The sequence below is a fragment of the Pezoporus occidentalis genome, unplaced genomic scaffold (genome assembly GCF_034315485.1).
Source record: "Pezoporus occidentalis ecotype Australia unplaced genomic scaffold, CSIRO_AGI_Poc_V1 ctg5, whole genome shotgun sequence".
In the NCBI taxonomy this organism is placed as follows: domain Eukaryota; kingdom Metazoa; phylum Chordata; class Aves; order Psittaciformes; family Psittacidae; genus Pezoporus; species Pezoporus occidentalis.
Genome location: NW_026915835.1, coordinates 12,821,436 through 12,835,678, shown reverse-complemented (window position 1 = coordinate 12,835,678; position 14,243 = coordinate 12,821,436). Strand labels below are relative to the sequence as shown.

General features: G+C 35.9%; 1 protein-coding gene across 12 annotated transcripts in view; it reads left to right on the top strand.

Moving 5' to 3' along the window:
* The window catches only part of MYCBP2 (MYC binding protein 2), a 182,715-nt gene that overhangs the window by 106,871 nt on the left and 61,601 nt on the right, over positions 1-14,243 (top strand). For all 12 annotated transcript variants that reach the window (XM_062636926.1, XM_062636928.1, XM_062636931.1 and 9 more), the window contains 9 exons: positions 245-363; positions 3,263-3,350; positions 5,749-5,801; positions 7,061-7,233; positions 7,574-7,718; positions 8,441-8,653; positions 10,233-10,288; positions 10,683-10,798; positions 11,340-11,437. In XM_062636926.1, coding sequence (XP_062492910.1) covers positions 245-363; positions 3,263-3,350; positions 5,749-5,801; positions 7,061-7,233; positions 7,574-7,718; positions 8,441-8,653; positions 10,233-10,288; positions 10,683-10,798; positions 11,340-11,437 — 1,061 coding nt within the window. The remainder of the gene's footprint in view (positions 1-244; positions 364-3,262; positions 3,351-5,748; positions 5,802-7,060; positions 7,234-7,573; positions 7,719-8,440; positions 8,654-10,232; positions 10,289-10,682; positions 10,799-11,339; positions 11,438-14,243) is intronic.

Below are 14,243 nucleotides of genomic sequence, written 5' to 3'. Positions count from 1 at the left end.
AAAGTTGAAAAAGTGTCTTCATCCAAACTGGCAAGACACTGTGAGCCATTGTTGTACATCAGTTGATTGCATTTTTATATTAGATTTCTTGTTTGAAGTGTTAGTCTGCTAATTATTCATGGTTTTACTTTACATGTTATAAAGCCTAGGTTTCATATATGATCCTATGGAAGAAACATACAAAAAGAGGAAAAGTATCAAATGTTTATGTATTTATTTTATGTATCCTTTTCCTCCTTATAAGGAAATGAAGCTCTTTTTTCTCTGGAGACTGCATCAGACTATGTGAAAGATGAAAAGGCTTGTTTTTATGGTTTCAAATGTTATGCAATTGGATATGAATTTAGTCCAGGATCTGATGAGGTAAGTAAAAAGGGCAATGGCTGCAGTTGCTGCACCTATTAATTCTCTTCTGTAAGGCTAGGTTTTTTTGTTTGGTTTGGGGTTTGTTTTGGTTTGTTTTTTGTGTTTTTTTTTTAATATTTGTATTTCCACTTCTGACTAAATAACATTAGCAGAATGGTTCTAAATTAATTTTGTACAAGTTTTTAAGGATTTTTTGTTTTGTTTTGTTACAGACATTTGTTTGGAATTTTTTAATCTGAATATTATTGGAATGGCTTTTTGTTTGGTTTGGTTTTTTAATAACTGATGGTCTGCAAATAAATAGCATGTCAATGGGATGTGAAATTTCCTAGAATTCTGACCTTTTCTTCCATCAGAAATCCGAAGGATTGGGATTTTCAGATACACAGTGATTAGTATTTTGCTGTCACTGCCCATCGTGGGATGACAAACTTGCATTATTTTTCCATGTTCACTCGTACCAGAGCTCTCAGACTCCCTGGAGATGCTGGCCTCATTTAGGCTACTTGAGATTTTGTGCAGTGGTCACCTCATCTTGCCTTTAAGGACATGTGTCATTTCCACCACTGTTGCCTTGTTGCAAAGGGAAGATAAAATTTTTTCATAATCTTAGGCCAGTTAATCATTTTGGGTTATTTTAAGAGATTAATGATAAAAGGCTTTATAATAATGCTGGAAAAATAGCCCCTCCCTTACCTTAGGAGTCTTTGAGCCCATTGCAGACCTTGTGAAGTGCTTACACCACAGGCCTCACAGAAGATTTACCTCATCTTATTCCTGGATTCTTCTCAAGCTAAATCATGTCTTCAGGTTTTCAAAACATGAAATTCTGAAGAATTTCATAGTATTCAGATAGTAAAACATACTGCAAGATTATTAGCTGTGAAGGCCGAGGGGGAGTGAGCGAGCAGCTGCGTGGTTCTGAATAACAAGCTGGGCTTAAACCACAATAGTCTCCCTTGCTTGTACCAAATCAGATTAACAAATCCTATAAATAATCTAACTAGTCTGTGTTTGAGTAATAATAATTCTTGCTTAAGCAGGCAAAAAGGTTGCAGAATCATATACGTCATTAATTTTTTTAAGCCATTTACAAACTAAGCTGCTGGCGTGTTTTTCACAGTCAGTGCTAAAATATGCCAGCCAGTACGTTAATTAACTATACCAGCTAAAGAGAAGTTGTAATTGTTTTCAAGCATACCTTTTTATGGCCCAAAACCTCTTAATTTAAAAGTTTTATAAATAGAAAAGCTACCTTGCATCTCAACGCTAAAGCCTTAAGTTAAGTAACTGGGTACACAACACGAGTTTCTCATTCTTTTGGGAACTATGTGATGATAATTTTTGGAAGTGTTATCACTAGTAGAAAAAGAAAAGTATGTTCTGATGACCATTGCGTTTTCTCTAGATAAAAGGAATCAGTAAGACCTAATTCAAGGCAGTGGGATTATTTTTCCACATCTGTTTCTCTCTCTTTCCAAAGAACAAGCTTTTGGTACCATTACCAAGCTATAGTATATTGAACGACATTCGTTGTTAGGGAAGTCTCTTTAAAAAATGAAAGGTGTCACACTGTGAGCTAGTGCATCAAGGAATTGGGTGTAGTTGGGCTATTAAACTTCATTGAAACCTAGGATTTTTGCACAAATTTTAGATTTATGCTTTGAATGAAAAGGAAGGCTTTTTGCTGGTCATAATGTGTGTAAAATATATGTAAAATCTGCCTTCTTCATAAGGGGTGTTCATACAGCAGGGACCTCTGGTGGGATGATCCACATTTCACATCTTTTCAGCACCTGCTGTTTTAAGTCCTAAAGATGCAGTTTACCAAGGGTTTAGCTTAAAATGCGTTTTGGAGACTTTTCAGTGTGATTGGGATCTTGGAGTTTACAGGGCAAGTCTAGGGTTACTGATTTTGAAGGCTCTTTCCAAAAGAAGAGTATTTTTATCTACTATACATATTGCCAGTTTCTGTAAGTCTGCCTAGAAAATCTGTCGTAGAGAGGTTTCCTATATCCCCCACTGTTTTTGGTAGTGTTTTTTGGTTTTGGGTTTGTTTTTTGTTTTTCCTCCAGGAGAGGCATCTGTCAGAGGTGTGTGCTGATCCACCCACAGATTCCTTTAAAATTTCAAATTGGTGTTAGTGTCAGCACCTTTTTGTGAGCAAAGTTAAGGGGGTTGTGCCTGCATGTAGCTGGGACAAGTTGAAGGAAAAATATCAGGTACATTTCTTCATGGTGTAAAAACTAGCTAGAACCTCCCTTGCCATTTAGGTGCACCCCTTCCTTGCACCCAGCCTCCATCCCTCCAGGTATTTGACAATCATGTGCATGGTCTGATGGTATTCCTGATGGAGAGGCTCTCATGTGTTTTCAGTGACAATCTGGTGGGTGGGAGGGAGTCTTCTCATTCCCTACAACAGCAGCGTCAATAGAAAGAATTAACTTTTCAGTGCAAATAGAAGGGAGAAACCGTCAAGGGTATTACCAGGATATATAATGGAGAAAGAGAAATTATGGACTCTTTTTCCATCCTTGCCTCTCCAACTAGAGAGAGGGAAGAGGAAAGAGGAGAAAGGAAAAAAGGTTTTGAACAGTGCTACATTTAAACAAGATGGGAATGTGAGCCTGTGTGGTACAGCTTAGAAGAGGCATTGCTTTGCAATCTGAAAATGTATGAGTAGCACTTTTTTGTATTAGGAAGTTTCCTTTCTCTTTAATGTTAAAAAACTTTGGTACTCTGGCCCATGTCATAGCAAAATATGACAGTATATTGCTGAGAAAGTTCAAACTGGAACACATACTCTCTCTGTTAGGGTAAAGTAGTGTCAAGGAAATGTATTCATTGTCCTATTCTCTGTGACACTTTTTGTTTTCAAATTTGTTTCAATTTGAAGGGTATTATTCAGCTGGAGAAGGAATTGGCAAATTTAGGAGGATCGTGTGCAGCAGCTTTGATGAAGAAGGATCTAGCACTTCCTATTGGTAAGTACTCAAAGAACATACTTTGCTATTTCATCATTACTTTGGGTTTTCTGAATACCACCTCTAAGACTTAGTGTTGCTTTCAGTTAGAGATAATCATATGAAATTAATTCTTAAAACTGAATTAAGCAAACAAGATAGTAAAGTGGTGTTCCCTTCAAGTGTGTATGGGGAGGAGGGAAACTTAGTCATTTAAATCTGAACCAACTCCACCCATCCACAGGTAGTGTATCAGTGTACGAGCTATGTCTTACAGCTTTCTCGTGGCACTTCACAAATGTGCAGGTATCTTATTTGTATTTCTCTTTCACTGGTTTTTCTCCCTGCATTCCACACCTTTCTGAATGTAAAATACCTGCAGCATTGAATTGCAAGATTTAAAATTAGTAGTTTAAAAATTGAAAGTGACCATTGACCTTATAGCCCAAAATATTGCTGCTGTAGGGGTATTTTTTACAATTACAAAAAACCCCACACACTTCTACAGCAGATGCAGCAAATAAGCTTGCAGTAACCCAAATTCAATTTAAAATGTAAGAAAAAATATGACTTTATGAAAACTAATGGATATGAAGATGAATTAGAACACCTCCTACTGGTGCTGCCATATTCTGTGTAATAGCATTCCTCCTAATTAACATTAGTGTATAGGAAAAACACTTATAATATATAATAGGATCTTTTTGATCATTTTAATTTAGGAGCACAAACAAGAGCTCAAATATTTATGAGACTGAAGTGTGTATTAATGAGCTGGAAGGCATTGATCAGTGTCCACTTACAACCACAAAACCGAATTAGTGATTTATTTTTTTTACTTCGTATTTTGCTTGTGTATTTGAATATGCAAATTTCTTTATATCAGAAATAGGCACCTCAGTTGCACTGGTAGGTCTGTATTTCTCTCTCAAAAGTATAAGGCAATTCTATATTTTTAATAGTGCCCTCTTCTCTTATCCTCCAAACAGCCGCATTAACTCCCTAGTTTTGTTGACTGACCTAGCATCCATTTATACTTCTGTTACGAAAAATGAAAAAGGTTCTATCTTAATTTCCCAGGATTCCTAATAACATCACACTTCTCTCTAAAGCGTTTTGGTTTTTTTGTCCTAATTTTGAATGTAGGTGGTACATAGATTGGCTTTGTATGCTTTCAGATGGAAGGAATCTGAAATAAAATATGCAGTCAAGTTTCCTCAAGTCTCAGCCATCTATAAAAGTGCTTGTGTAAGATCTGCAGAAGAGGAAGCATAGGTGCATTGGCCTGCAAATAGTTTCTGGAGTACTGATGTAATTGATTCATCTGACCATTTACACCAACTCGAGGACTTCAGCCAAGTTCTCTTAGTGTCGCTGATAATATTACAGTGCCAATGACATACATACATATTGTTTCATCTATAAAATTAATCTACATGACCACTAGACCCTGTGAATAAATATAAGATTAATTCTAGGCAACAGTGGTAGCTGCTTTTTTACAACAGTTGTTGGTTTTTCAGAAAGTCACACTTCATCCTTGCCAGTTCTGTTGATTTTTTTAAATTTAGGATGCTGCTTTCCAAAAGAGATCTGATCTGTGTCAAAGATGGAACTTGAACAGCAATGTGGAAATATATTTAACATTATTACTGGCAAGTAATTACTAGCATTTCAAATTTGGTAGAAGTTACTTCTGAGAGCAGAGTTTTTATATATCTCTATTTCTTTGAATTTTTAAAGTGCCTTAGGACTTGATTATGCTCCTTTCTCTTTCTCTCTTCTGCCTATTAGAATTTCCTGATATGCTTTTGAGAGAGAGTAGAAATAGGGTAACCTTATCCGGTTTACTTTTTTGTTAAGAGACTGTGTTTGGCAATTCTGGTCACCCTGGAATCAGAATTTCAAGTTGCATCTGTGAGAACGAATTATTGTATAATAGAATGTATTTAATTTTTATGTTTTAAGGAGAAATCATAATTAGCAAAATTGTGCAGAGTTTTCAGGTTTTCAAATACTAGGGTAAGCTTGTCAAAGGGAGCAGTTGGTATTGCTTCCCAGAAACTATCTTGACCTACCAGAATCTTTTTCTGAAAGTTTCTAGTCATATCCAAAGATTTGCCATACATATTGTGTTGGAGATAAGTGCCAGTTTTTTGGTTTGTGTAACGTATATTGTTGTTCTGGGCAAACAACAATTGTTTATTTGCTTGTGCACTGAACTACACAGTACTGCATGTTTACTGTATTACTTGAAAATACTCATCTTTCAATTATAAACAATATTACACATCCTCACGCAAGTTTAAATTTTGCGATATAAAAGGTTTCACTAAACAGAGTTGAATTTAACATTATATAATATGTAAATAAGTGTCAGTGTTATTGTTATGAAAAATAGATACTTATATTTTTACAGCAGGTAATGAATTTGAAGATGATCTTGAGATACTTGAAGAGGCTGCCTTACAGGTATACTGCAGCTTTTTATCCATTGCAACATTCTTAAGCAAATCACTTTTAAGTTTTATATAACAGGAGGGAATCCACCTTTTTATAAAACAGTTTAAGAAAGTCTTACAGAAGTCTAGTATTTACATTCAATCTTTTTTTATAATAACTTCACTTAGAGAAAAATGTATCAATTATTACATAGAAAGTTATATTACCAAGTATATTTCAAAATGTGCCTGTTTGGCTGAAGTCGCACTATTCAGGAAATTTTAAATGTTCCCAAAATTAATCTTTTACATGTCTTGCAACTGGAGAAATAAAATCACTTCCTCAGTTGAGTGGTAACATAGTGTCGTGGTTTAAACCCAGGACACATAGCAAGTCGCCAGATTACATGATTTCAGTTCTGGTTTTGTTCGTATTTTATTTGTTGTAATGGGAGCCTATGCTAGTCAGTAACTCCCTGTCGGTAGTCCCTAGCTGATGATGAACAGTGAAAAGGAGTTTTCACATTCTCTCTCTTTCCATTATTATCTTCAGGGCAACTGTTTTGAAATTCAGTTGTCACAGTAGTTGTTGGAACACTGTTATCAGTGCTACTGCATAACACTGTTGCAGAGGCCTTAGATGACAGAATAGTAACCAGAAACTGTCTAGGAAGAATCAGATGTTCATTGGACAAGTATTTTTCAGCAGTCTGCTCTTAGACCCACCATTTTCTAATTCAAACTGTGAGCTAGGAGTGTGCATGGAAATAATGAATTTTCAGTTTTAGTCCTGTCTGTTCAGTATTTCCTGTATCTTCGCATCTTACTTCCCTTCTTGCAAAGAAAGCATTTATTTTACTTTGTCTTATTAAAAAAATTCTTTAAGAGATCTGCCTCTCTGTAAGTTGTATCTGTGGCCTTTTGTATTCCTTTGGAACATGCTCATTGGTCACATTTTCAGAATGTCTTTCTTCATTCTTCTGGTCACAGTTCAGTAGTTTAGGGTACTCTGAAGATGAAAATCCATATTACCTTTTTGTTTCCCCCAGAAATTCTCCCTTAACTCAAGATTGTTTAATCTCCTTTGACGTATATTACTGGTTTATAGACTGAGATGACTTTTATAACTTGCATTGGGGTAAAGTTTATCCACTCCTCTCCTCCTTGAATGGTTTTCAGTGCCCAGAGTGTCTGTAATTGTGTCATATTATGGGAAGGTGCCTACATGTAAGATACTGTTTTATGTCTCCATCGTGTCACTCCCACCTCAACCTCTGGCAAAAAACACAGGTGTGCAAATCTCACTCCGGCATTCTTGGGAAGGGCTTGGCACTGTCTCACTCCCCAACCATTTTGGAAGCTCTCGAAGGAAATCTTCCACTTCAGGTACAAAGCAATGAACAGTCATTTCTGGAGGATTTCATTGCTTGTGTACCAGGATCAAGTGGTGGACGACTTGCAAGGTAAAAGTTTGTGTGCTGCATGAATAAACCCATTGCTTCATTGTTGTACTGTTTAAGTTTTACAGCAAAGTAGAAAATGTTACGTTACCTGCTAAATTTTAAAACCTATGCACTGTTGCATGTCTGTAAAACCAGCTATAGAACTTTTAACAGTTATAGTAAATACTAGTTAAATAAAACTATTTGGCTGAATTGTTTCTATTAATATATTGGGTAAAAGTGTTTGTTTATGTATTCAGACCTTCTTCTCTTAGCTGGAAGTGAAATTTGCACAGAGTAAGAATTTACCTTTTGAGGGGCTATATGGGATTTTAATGTTAGGTGGTTTTCTTTGCTGTAGGTGGCTTCAGCCAGATTCATATGCTGATCCTCAGAAAACATCATTGATTTTGAATAAAGATGACATTCGATGTGGTTGGCCAACTGTTATTACTGTGCAAACAAAAGACCAGTATGGGGATGTTGTTCATGTTCCTAATATGAAGGTAATTACTGTAATCTTGACAACTATTATACTTCATTGTGCCATCTTTTAGTATTTGTTGAAGATACTTAAAGAATACTCTTGTATAGGGCAGAAAATGGCATTCATAAATTCAGTGTAGTTAGACTTTCTTACCTCTTAAGTTCACAACATTATTTTGCAAGTAGTCTGTTCTCCCTCAGCAAACTGTGTACAGCTGCTATGTTACTTGCACTAATGGAGGTCTGTGGTACCTCTGGGGAAAAAAAGTTAAAATAATGTTAAAGGGCACAGTATAAATGTACAGTGCTGATAAACTAGGGCGGCAGAGCTAGACAAGATCCAATCTCACCAGTGCTGACCCACATCTTGCAGGTCCTGATGATACACTCTGAAATCTGTGTACTTGTTTGGAAGGCTCTTGGAAGGATTTTCAGTTGTGGGAAAACTTAACTAAGCAAACAAGACTACATGCTGCTTCCCAGGGTATACTCTGGGGTTGGCAGAACTCACATTGCCTGTCCCTTTAATAGTCATGTGCCAAGTCAGTTGGGTGCTTCTCTCATGTATATTTACATTGTTCAGAGATGCTGTGCTTGGCTTTGCAAATTGTTTGGGTTTTGACACAGCTGAATTTATAGTGACTTCCCTGAGCACTTTATCACTGTACATTATTAGATATAAAAAACAATGTGTGTGTGTTTTCTCCCTGAATCACCTTCTGTATTCCATATCTTACTGCAGGTAGAAGTCAAAGCTATTCCTGTTTCTCAGAAAAAAACATCTTTGCAACAAGAGCAAGCTAAAAAGGTACAACGGATACCAGGGAGTCCTGCAACAGCTGCATCCCCTAGCAGTGATATGACCTTTGGAGGACTTCCTTCACCAAAGCTAGATTCTTCCTATGAGCCAATGATAGTAAAAGAAGCTCGATATATTGCTATTACAATGATGAAGGTAAATTACTGTCATTTCATCAATGTGACTATAAAATTCAGCATTCAAAGTGTGAAAAGGCATGCAAATGAGAGGGGGAAAAAGTATATTTGTTTTTGGTCACAATTTATAAATACATTAATTACAAATTACTTTGGTTATATTTAAGTTCAGCAGAAAACTAGGTGCATCAAAAGAGCCAATTACCTGAACTCTAAAGCCATTATAAACTGGATTAGCATTTAAAAAGAAAAATTGTCTTTGATTTTGAATTGTACTGATTAACAAACTAGTCTGAACCACTCAGGAGAAATGAAAACAGCTATTGAAAGTCATGATTTCTGTATCAATGAATGAAATTTTAAACAGCATCTGTTGAAATCAGCTGTTGCCAAATGGATCAGCTCTCTCTTCTTGTTGAAACATGGTTAACTTCTATATTTGACATGTTCCTGGGGAATCTTCCAGAGGTTCCTTTCAGGTTGGTCTTTTACATCCAAAACTTTATTTAATTCACAAGAGGGCTGATATTTTGCTGCTTAAATTAAGGGCTGTCTGAAATTTTGGGAAATGCAGATGTGTTACCTACTGTATTTGATTAGCTTATTAACAACTTTACTGATTCAAGAACGTGTAAACATTCTCTTCTACTTCCCTCCCTGCGTTACCGAGTACATTCATTTTAGCATAAAATGCAGATGTCTAACTTCTTCATACCAGCCTGCATGTTGTATCAGTACTTGATGTAAACATCCAAATATGATTATAGACTCTGTCTTCTCACTTCATGACAGTAAATTATGACACGTTGTATAGAGACCCAAAATGGCTAAGCTGCATCTATGTTCAAATGTTATTGAACATTTAAACACCTCTTCTTCCCCTGTTTTTAATTTTACACAGGAGTCATATAACCATTGCAGCCCAGAGAGATTCTTGCTGAGGGACTTTGTGCATTTCAAGGACTACTGCCATTAGTTACTTCTTGTGGGGCTTTTCTGTGGATTAATTCCACAGGAAACTGTGCAAGTGAACCAGGTCTTTTTTTTGTAGTGGGAATCCATGGAAATACCACCTCAGTATAGAATGAATATGTTCTTCACTTTCAGTAGAAAGAAAACTCCATTGATAAATCCACTGGCCTGGTTTGCAGTTTTTGACTTGCAACATATTTTGCTTTATCCTCACATGGTCTCCAGTTCTCTACCTGCATTCAAAGGCTTTTTATACAAGTGTGAGGTGAGAATAGATTCAAGGACTTCACTGTGAACAAAGGTTTAGTTAGCAATACTTTATTATCTAAATAATGGCTGTTTTAGAGAGAAAGTGAAGGTACCTTTTTCATATCTGTGTCCCTGCCCACGGCAGGGGGTTGGAACTAGATGATCTTAAGGTCTTTTCCAACCCTAACTATTCTATGATTATATTTGTCTATGTTTCTGTGCTTTGGAATTTGTTTCTGGTTCCCTGACCAATGCTTCTGGTGAGTCTAAAGTTAGATTACTGTGTTCTTTGAGACAGTACTCTGCTTTCTTTTATCTATGACTGTCCTATAACTGGTAACTGTTGATTTTGTTTGTTGAATTTAATCTGTTTATAGGCATATGAAAATTATTCTTTTGAAGAACTGCGCTTTGCTTCACCAACACCAAAGAGGTAAACACCAAAAAATCCCCTTTTTGATAGGGACTTAATTAAAATGCCCTGTTATTTCTGCTTACACCCAGATTCACAAGGCTTGATTGCCAGATAAACTTGTTTAAGGGCAGAAGCAGAAAAATTGCTTCTTTTCTCTTTCTTTTAAAATTGACGTATTTTTTCTTAAATTTAGGGATTTTGTTTAGAATTGTTAATTCTTAATTGTGCTAATGTTGATTCACTATTTGTGTTATCTTCTCTCTGAATGTATTCTTCCATCATTTGCTGTAAATAAATGTGGCATAGAGAGTTATAACTTCATAATAAATAATAAGGGCTTAGTACATTGGACAGATGGTTTCCAATAGGATAGTAATTGTTTAATCATTTCAGTTGTTCTGTTTATGTCTAGACCCAGTGAAAACATGTTGATCAGAGTCAATAATGATGGTACATACTGTGCAAATTGGACTCCTGGAGCTGTTGGTCTCTATACCATTCATGTTACTATAGATGGCATTGAAATAGGTATTTATTTTTCACTATGCTTAAGCATAAATTTATATTATATCCACTTTGTATACTGATAAATGTATGTCTTTGTGCTCACAAGGCTTTTTATTACAGTTCGTAGCAAAATTTAGCACCCAAGTAACAAAAAAACTCCAGAAGAACTGAAGGAAAGGGGAAATTGTTCCTGACCATGCAGGAGTAAATAATATCACTTTCACTGTGGAAAACTGAGAAAGTGTGGCCTTAACTGAGACTCTACCCTAGGTCTCAATTATTTGCACTAATTTTTAAATGCTTTGGGTTTCTTCCCTGCTGAAAGTCTTTCAGTTGTCTTGCTAGTCCTAGAGATTACGTTATGAGATACTATAGCATGCTGTGGAAAGATTTCCCCTCCAAAAAGGTCTACTGAGGCCATTAATTTGTAGTTTGGCTTTAACAGTGATTGCTGAGAGAATTTCTTTTAAGATTATTACTCGAGGTTATATCCATCTGGTTTTGGTTGGCGTTTTTTTGGTTTGTTGTTTTTTTTTTCAACTTAGTCTTTGTTTGCTTATAGATGCTGGACTAGAAGTGAAAGTAAAAGATCCTCCAAAAGGAATGATACCTCCAGGAACCCAACTTATTAAACCAAAAGCAGAGCCTCAGCCAAACAAGGTTTGGAGAACTGAAAAAAAAAAAAACAAACTCCACAATCAAACGCAAACAGAAACTTACATTGGGGTGGGATTTTATTGTTTACTACATACTTTCCATGTTATGGTTCTGCAGGACTTAAGGATATTTGAAACCATTTTAATGTACTAAATGGAATGAAATGCATATACTGGATACAGTGAAAGCTATTAATTCCATTTTCTTTCTGTCTGTCCATGAATAAAACCGTCAGAAGCTCAACAGAAACTTCCTTAATCTTGGATTGTCGCACAAATATTGTGCAACTATTATAAAAGCCTCAGGCTGCATGCACTATTATTAATTCTTTGATACTGTACTATGAAATTAGTTGTATAAAGGGCTTTACAAAGATTTTGTTTTTTGATAAGGATCTTCTTGAGTCAATATGAAATCCAAAATTAGCTTCTTTAGTAATATATACCTTTCTTAGAACATCATTATTTTATTTTTAATAGTTACTCTTTCTGTAGCTTTTGATTTCCCCATTTCACCTTGTCATTCCACCCTGGGGGACTAAAGTTGACATAAATAATGGAGGAAAGCCAAAAGGTGCTGTGGCAGTGCTATAAGGAAAATACCCAGATGCAGGGACCTCATCTTCTCACTGATCATCCTCATCATCCACTTCCTCTTAAACACAAAGGAAAGGATATTAAATGAGTCATTAAATTCTTTTTCAAATGAAGAAACCTGTATTAAAAGATGTGGAATTCTGAAATACCATAAGGTTATCATTCCCCATCTTGGTACAGCTGCAAAGGGGGCTAAGAAATACATGATTACAAAAATGATTGGGTGTTTGCCAACTTCTTACCTATACAGCACATTGTGATTTACATGAATAATCTAGTCAGCAGTTTTGTTGTACAGTTCCCCAGTCTGTACATGCATCCAGCATCTGCTTGTGCTACCCTGCACCTTCACCTCAAAATAAAAATACTTTTAGTTTCCACACAAATTTTTCTTATCCCTCATTACATTATTTCTCTTCCTTTTTTTTTTTTTTTCCCCCAAAAAAATATTTTTAGGTTTTTCTCCCTTCTGTTGGAAGAGAGACTTCTGGTTACTTTATTATCTTAATTAAAACTTCCAATTCCTACTGGGTGAGATTCATCTCACAGAACTTAATGATATCTATCCAAGCTGATCATCATATGTGTTGTTCACTGTTACCAAAGTGAGAGAGACATCTGGTCTAAGATGAGATAAATTGCTGGATGGAAGTGCTGTGTTCTTTTGAATTTTTGCAGTGGAAATTGACATGACTGGTTCATGCAATAGCAGCTACGTTTTGTCAATAGTCTTTGTGACAGTTAAAAATTCTTGATAAAAGTTAGGCCTCTGGTATTCTGAGGCATTACTTAGTGTTTAAAAATCTCCCTGTTTTCTTCTGCTCGCATGTTTTGTTTCTTGTTCCAAGCGCTAGTCTCTTTGAAAAAGGAGCCATCTTTCTGTGCTTTATGTAGTGTCTGTAGAGCCTGCTGCAAAAATACATTGGACCTTTCATGGTAAATCACATAATCACGTAACAAACCAGGTTAGAATAATTCTTTGTGTATGAACAGTAGCATTGGAAATAATCTAGAAAGGTAATTATTGCACTATGCTACGTGTATATGGAGCCAACAGTACAGATTAGACATGTATTAGTCAGAGGAAGTCCAATATACCAAATCACATTTTGCTGAGAGAAAGGACATTGTTAGAAGCTTCTTCCTCTTCATTGTCAGCCTGAAATTTAATATAACCAAAGGACGCTAACACTGTCTTCTCAGCGATGATCTGTTCTTGACTAGAAATGCCAAAATATTTTCATTAAGGAAGTGGAACATTCCAATTTTGTCGTCAAACCTTACTTGAATTGCAAGATGAAAATGGAATAGTGTATAGTAATACATGGTGTATTACAATTTTTTTAAGACTTTTGCTGTCCATTCAAGTTGCTAAAGGAGATTATCATAGTGATCTCTATTCAGCCTGGAGTATATGATCCATAGGAACTGCTTCCTCTTCATTGGCTGTGAAACTTAGATTAACTAACATGCAGAAAATTTCATTCCACATTCTACTGAGGGAAACGTTACCTTTCAAGCTATGTAATGTAATTCAGAGTAGCTGGAACCAGGAGGAAGAAAGCAGTTCTGATTTAGCTGTATTGCAAGTGGCAAAACTGGCACCACAGCAACAAATCTCTTGAAAACTGCCGTGCACTGGAGTACCTTAATTGCTGAGCCTTTCTACATTAGTCACTCCTTTAGTCAGAATCCATTTTGTTATGAACTGGTTATGAGGTTTACAGGGCAGAGTTACTGAACCATAGAGAAATATTCCAGGCAAAGAGGTGCTATACCAGGAAGAAGACTCAGACAGTTAAGTTTTTCATGATGTTCAGAAATGGAATATAATTTCATCTCTTTTTTTTGTTGTTGTTGTATTATCTGTTAGTGGATCTAATCACTAAACTGTTTGTAGTTACAGCTTGAAGTTTTCTATTAACTAGTTAGCTGCTGCAAAGGGGAAAAATGCTCTTTCCTGGCCTGTGCATATCCACATCTTGAGTGCCAGTACTTCTTCCTCTAAATTCAAGGTTTTAATTAAAGTTTTAGCTTCTTATCGTATGATTTTCTGAAGTAACATTTTTTTACCGCAGGGACCCTAATTTGCAAGGCTCTGTTTATGGGCCTTTTTGTGTTGAGAATGCTGTCAGCAATGATTCAGCCTTACATTTTTACAAGGACCTTCTAAGTCCTGTTTTTGCCTGTTGAAAAATCTAGCTCTTTGGAGT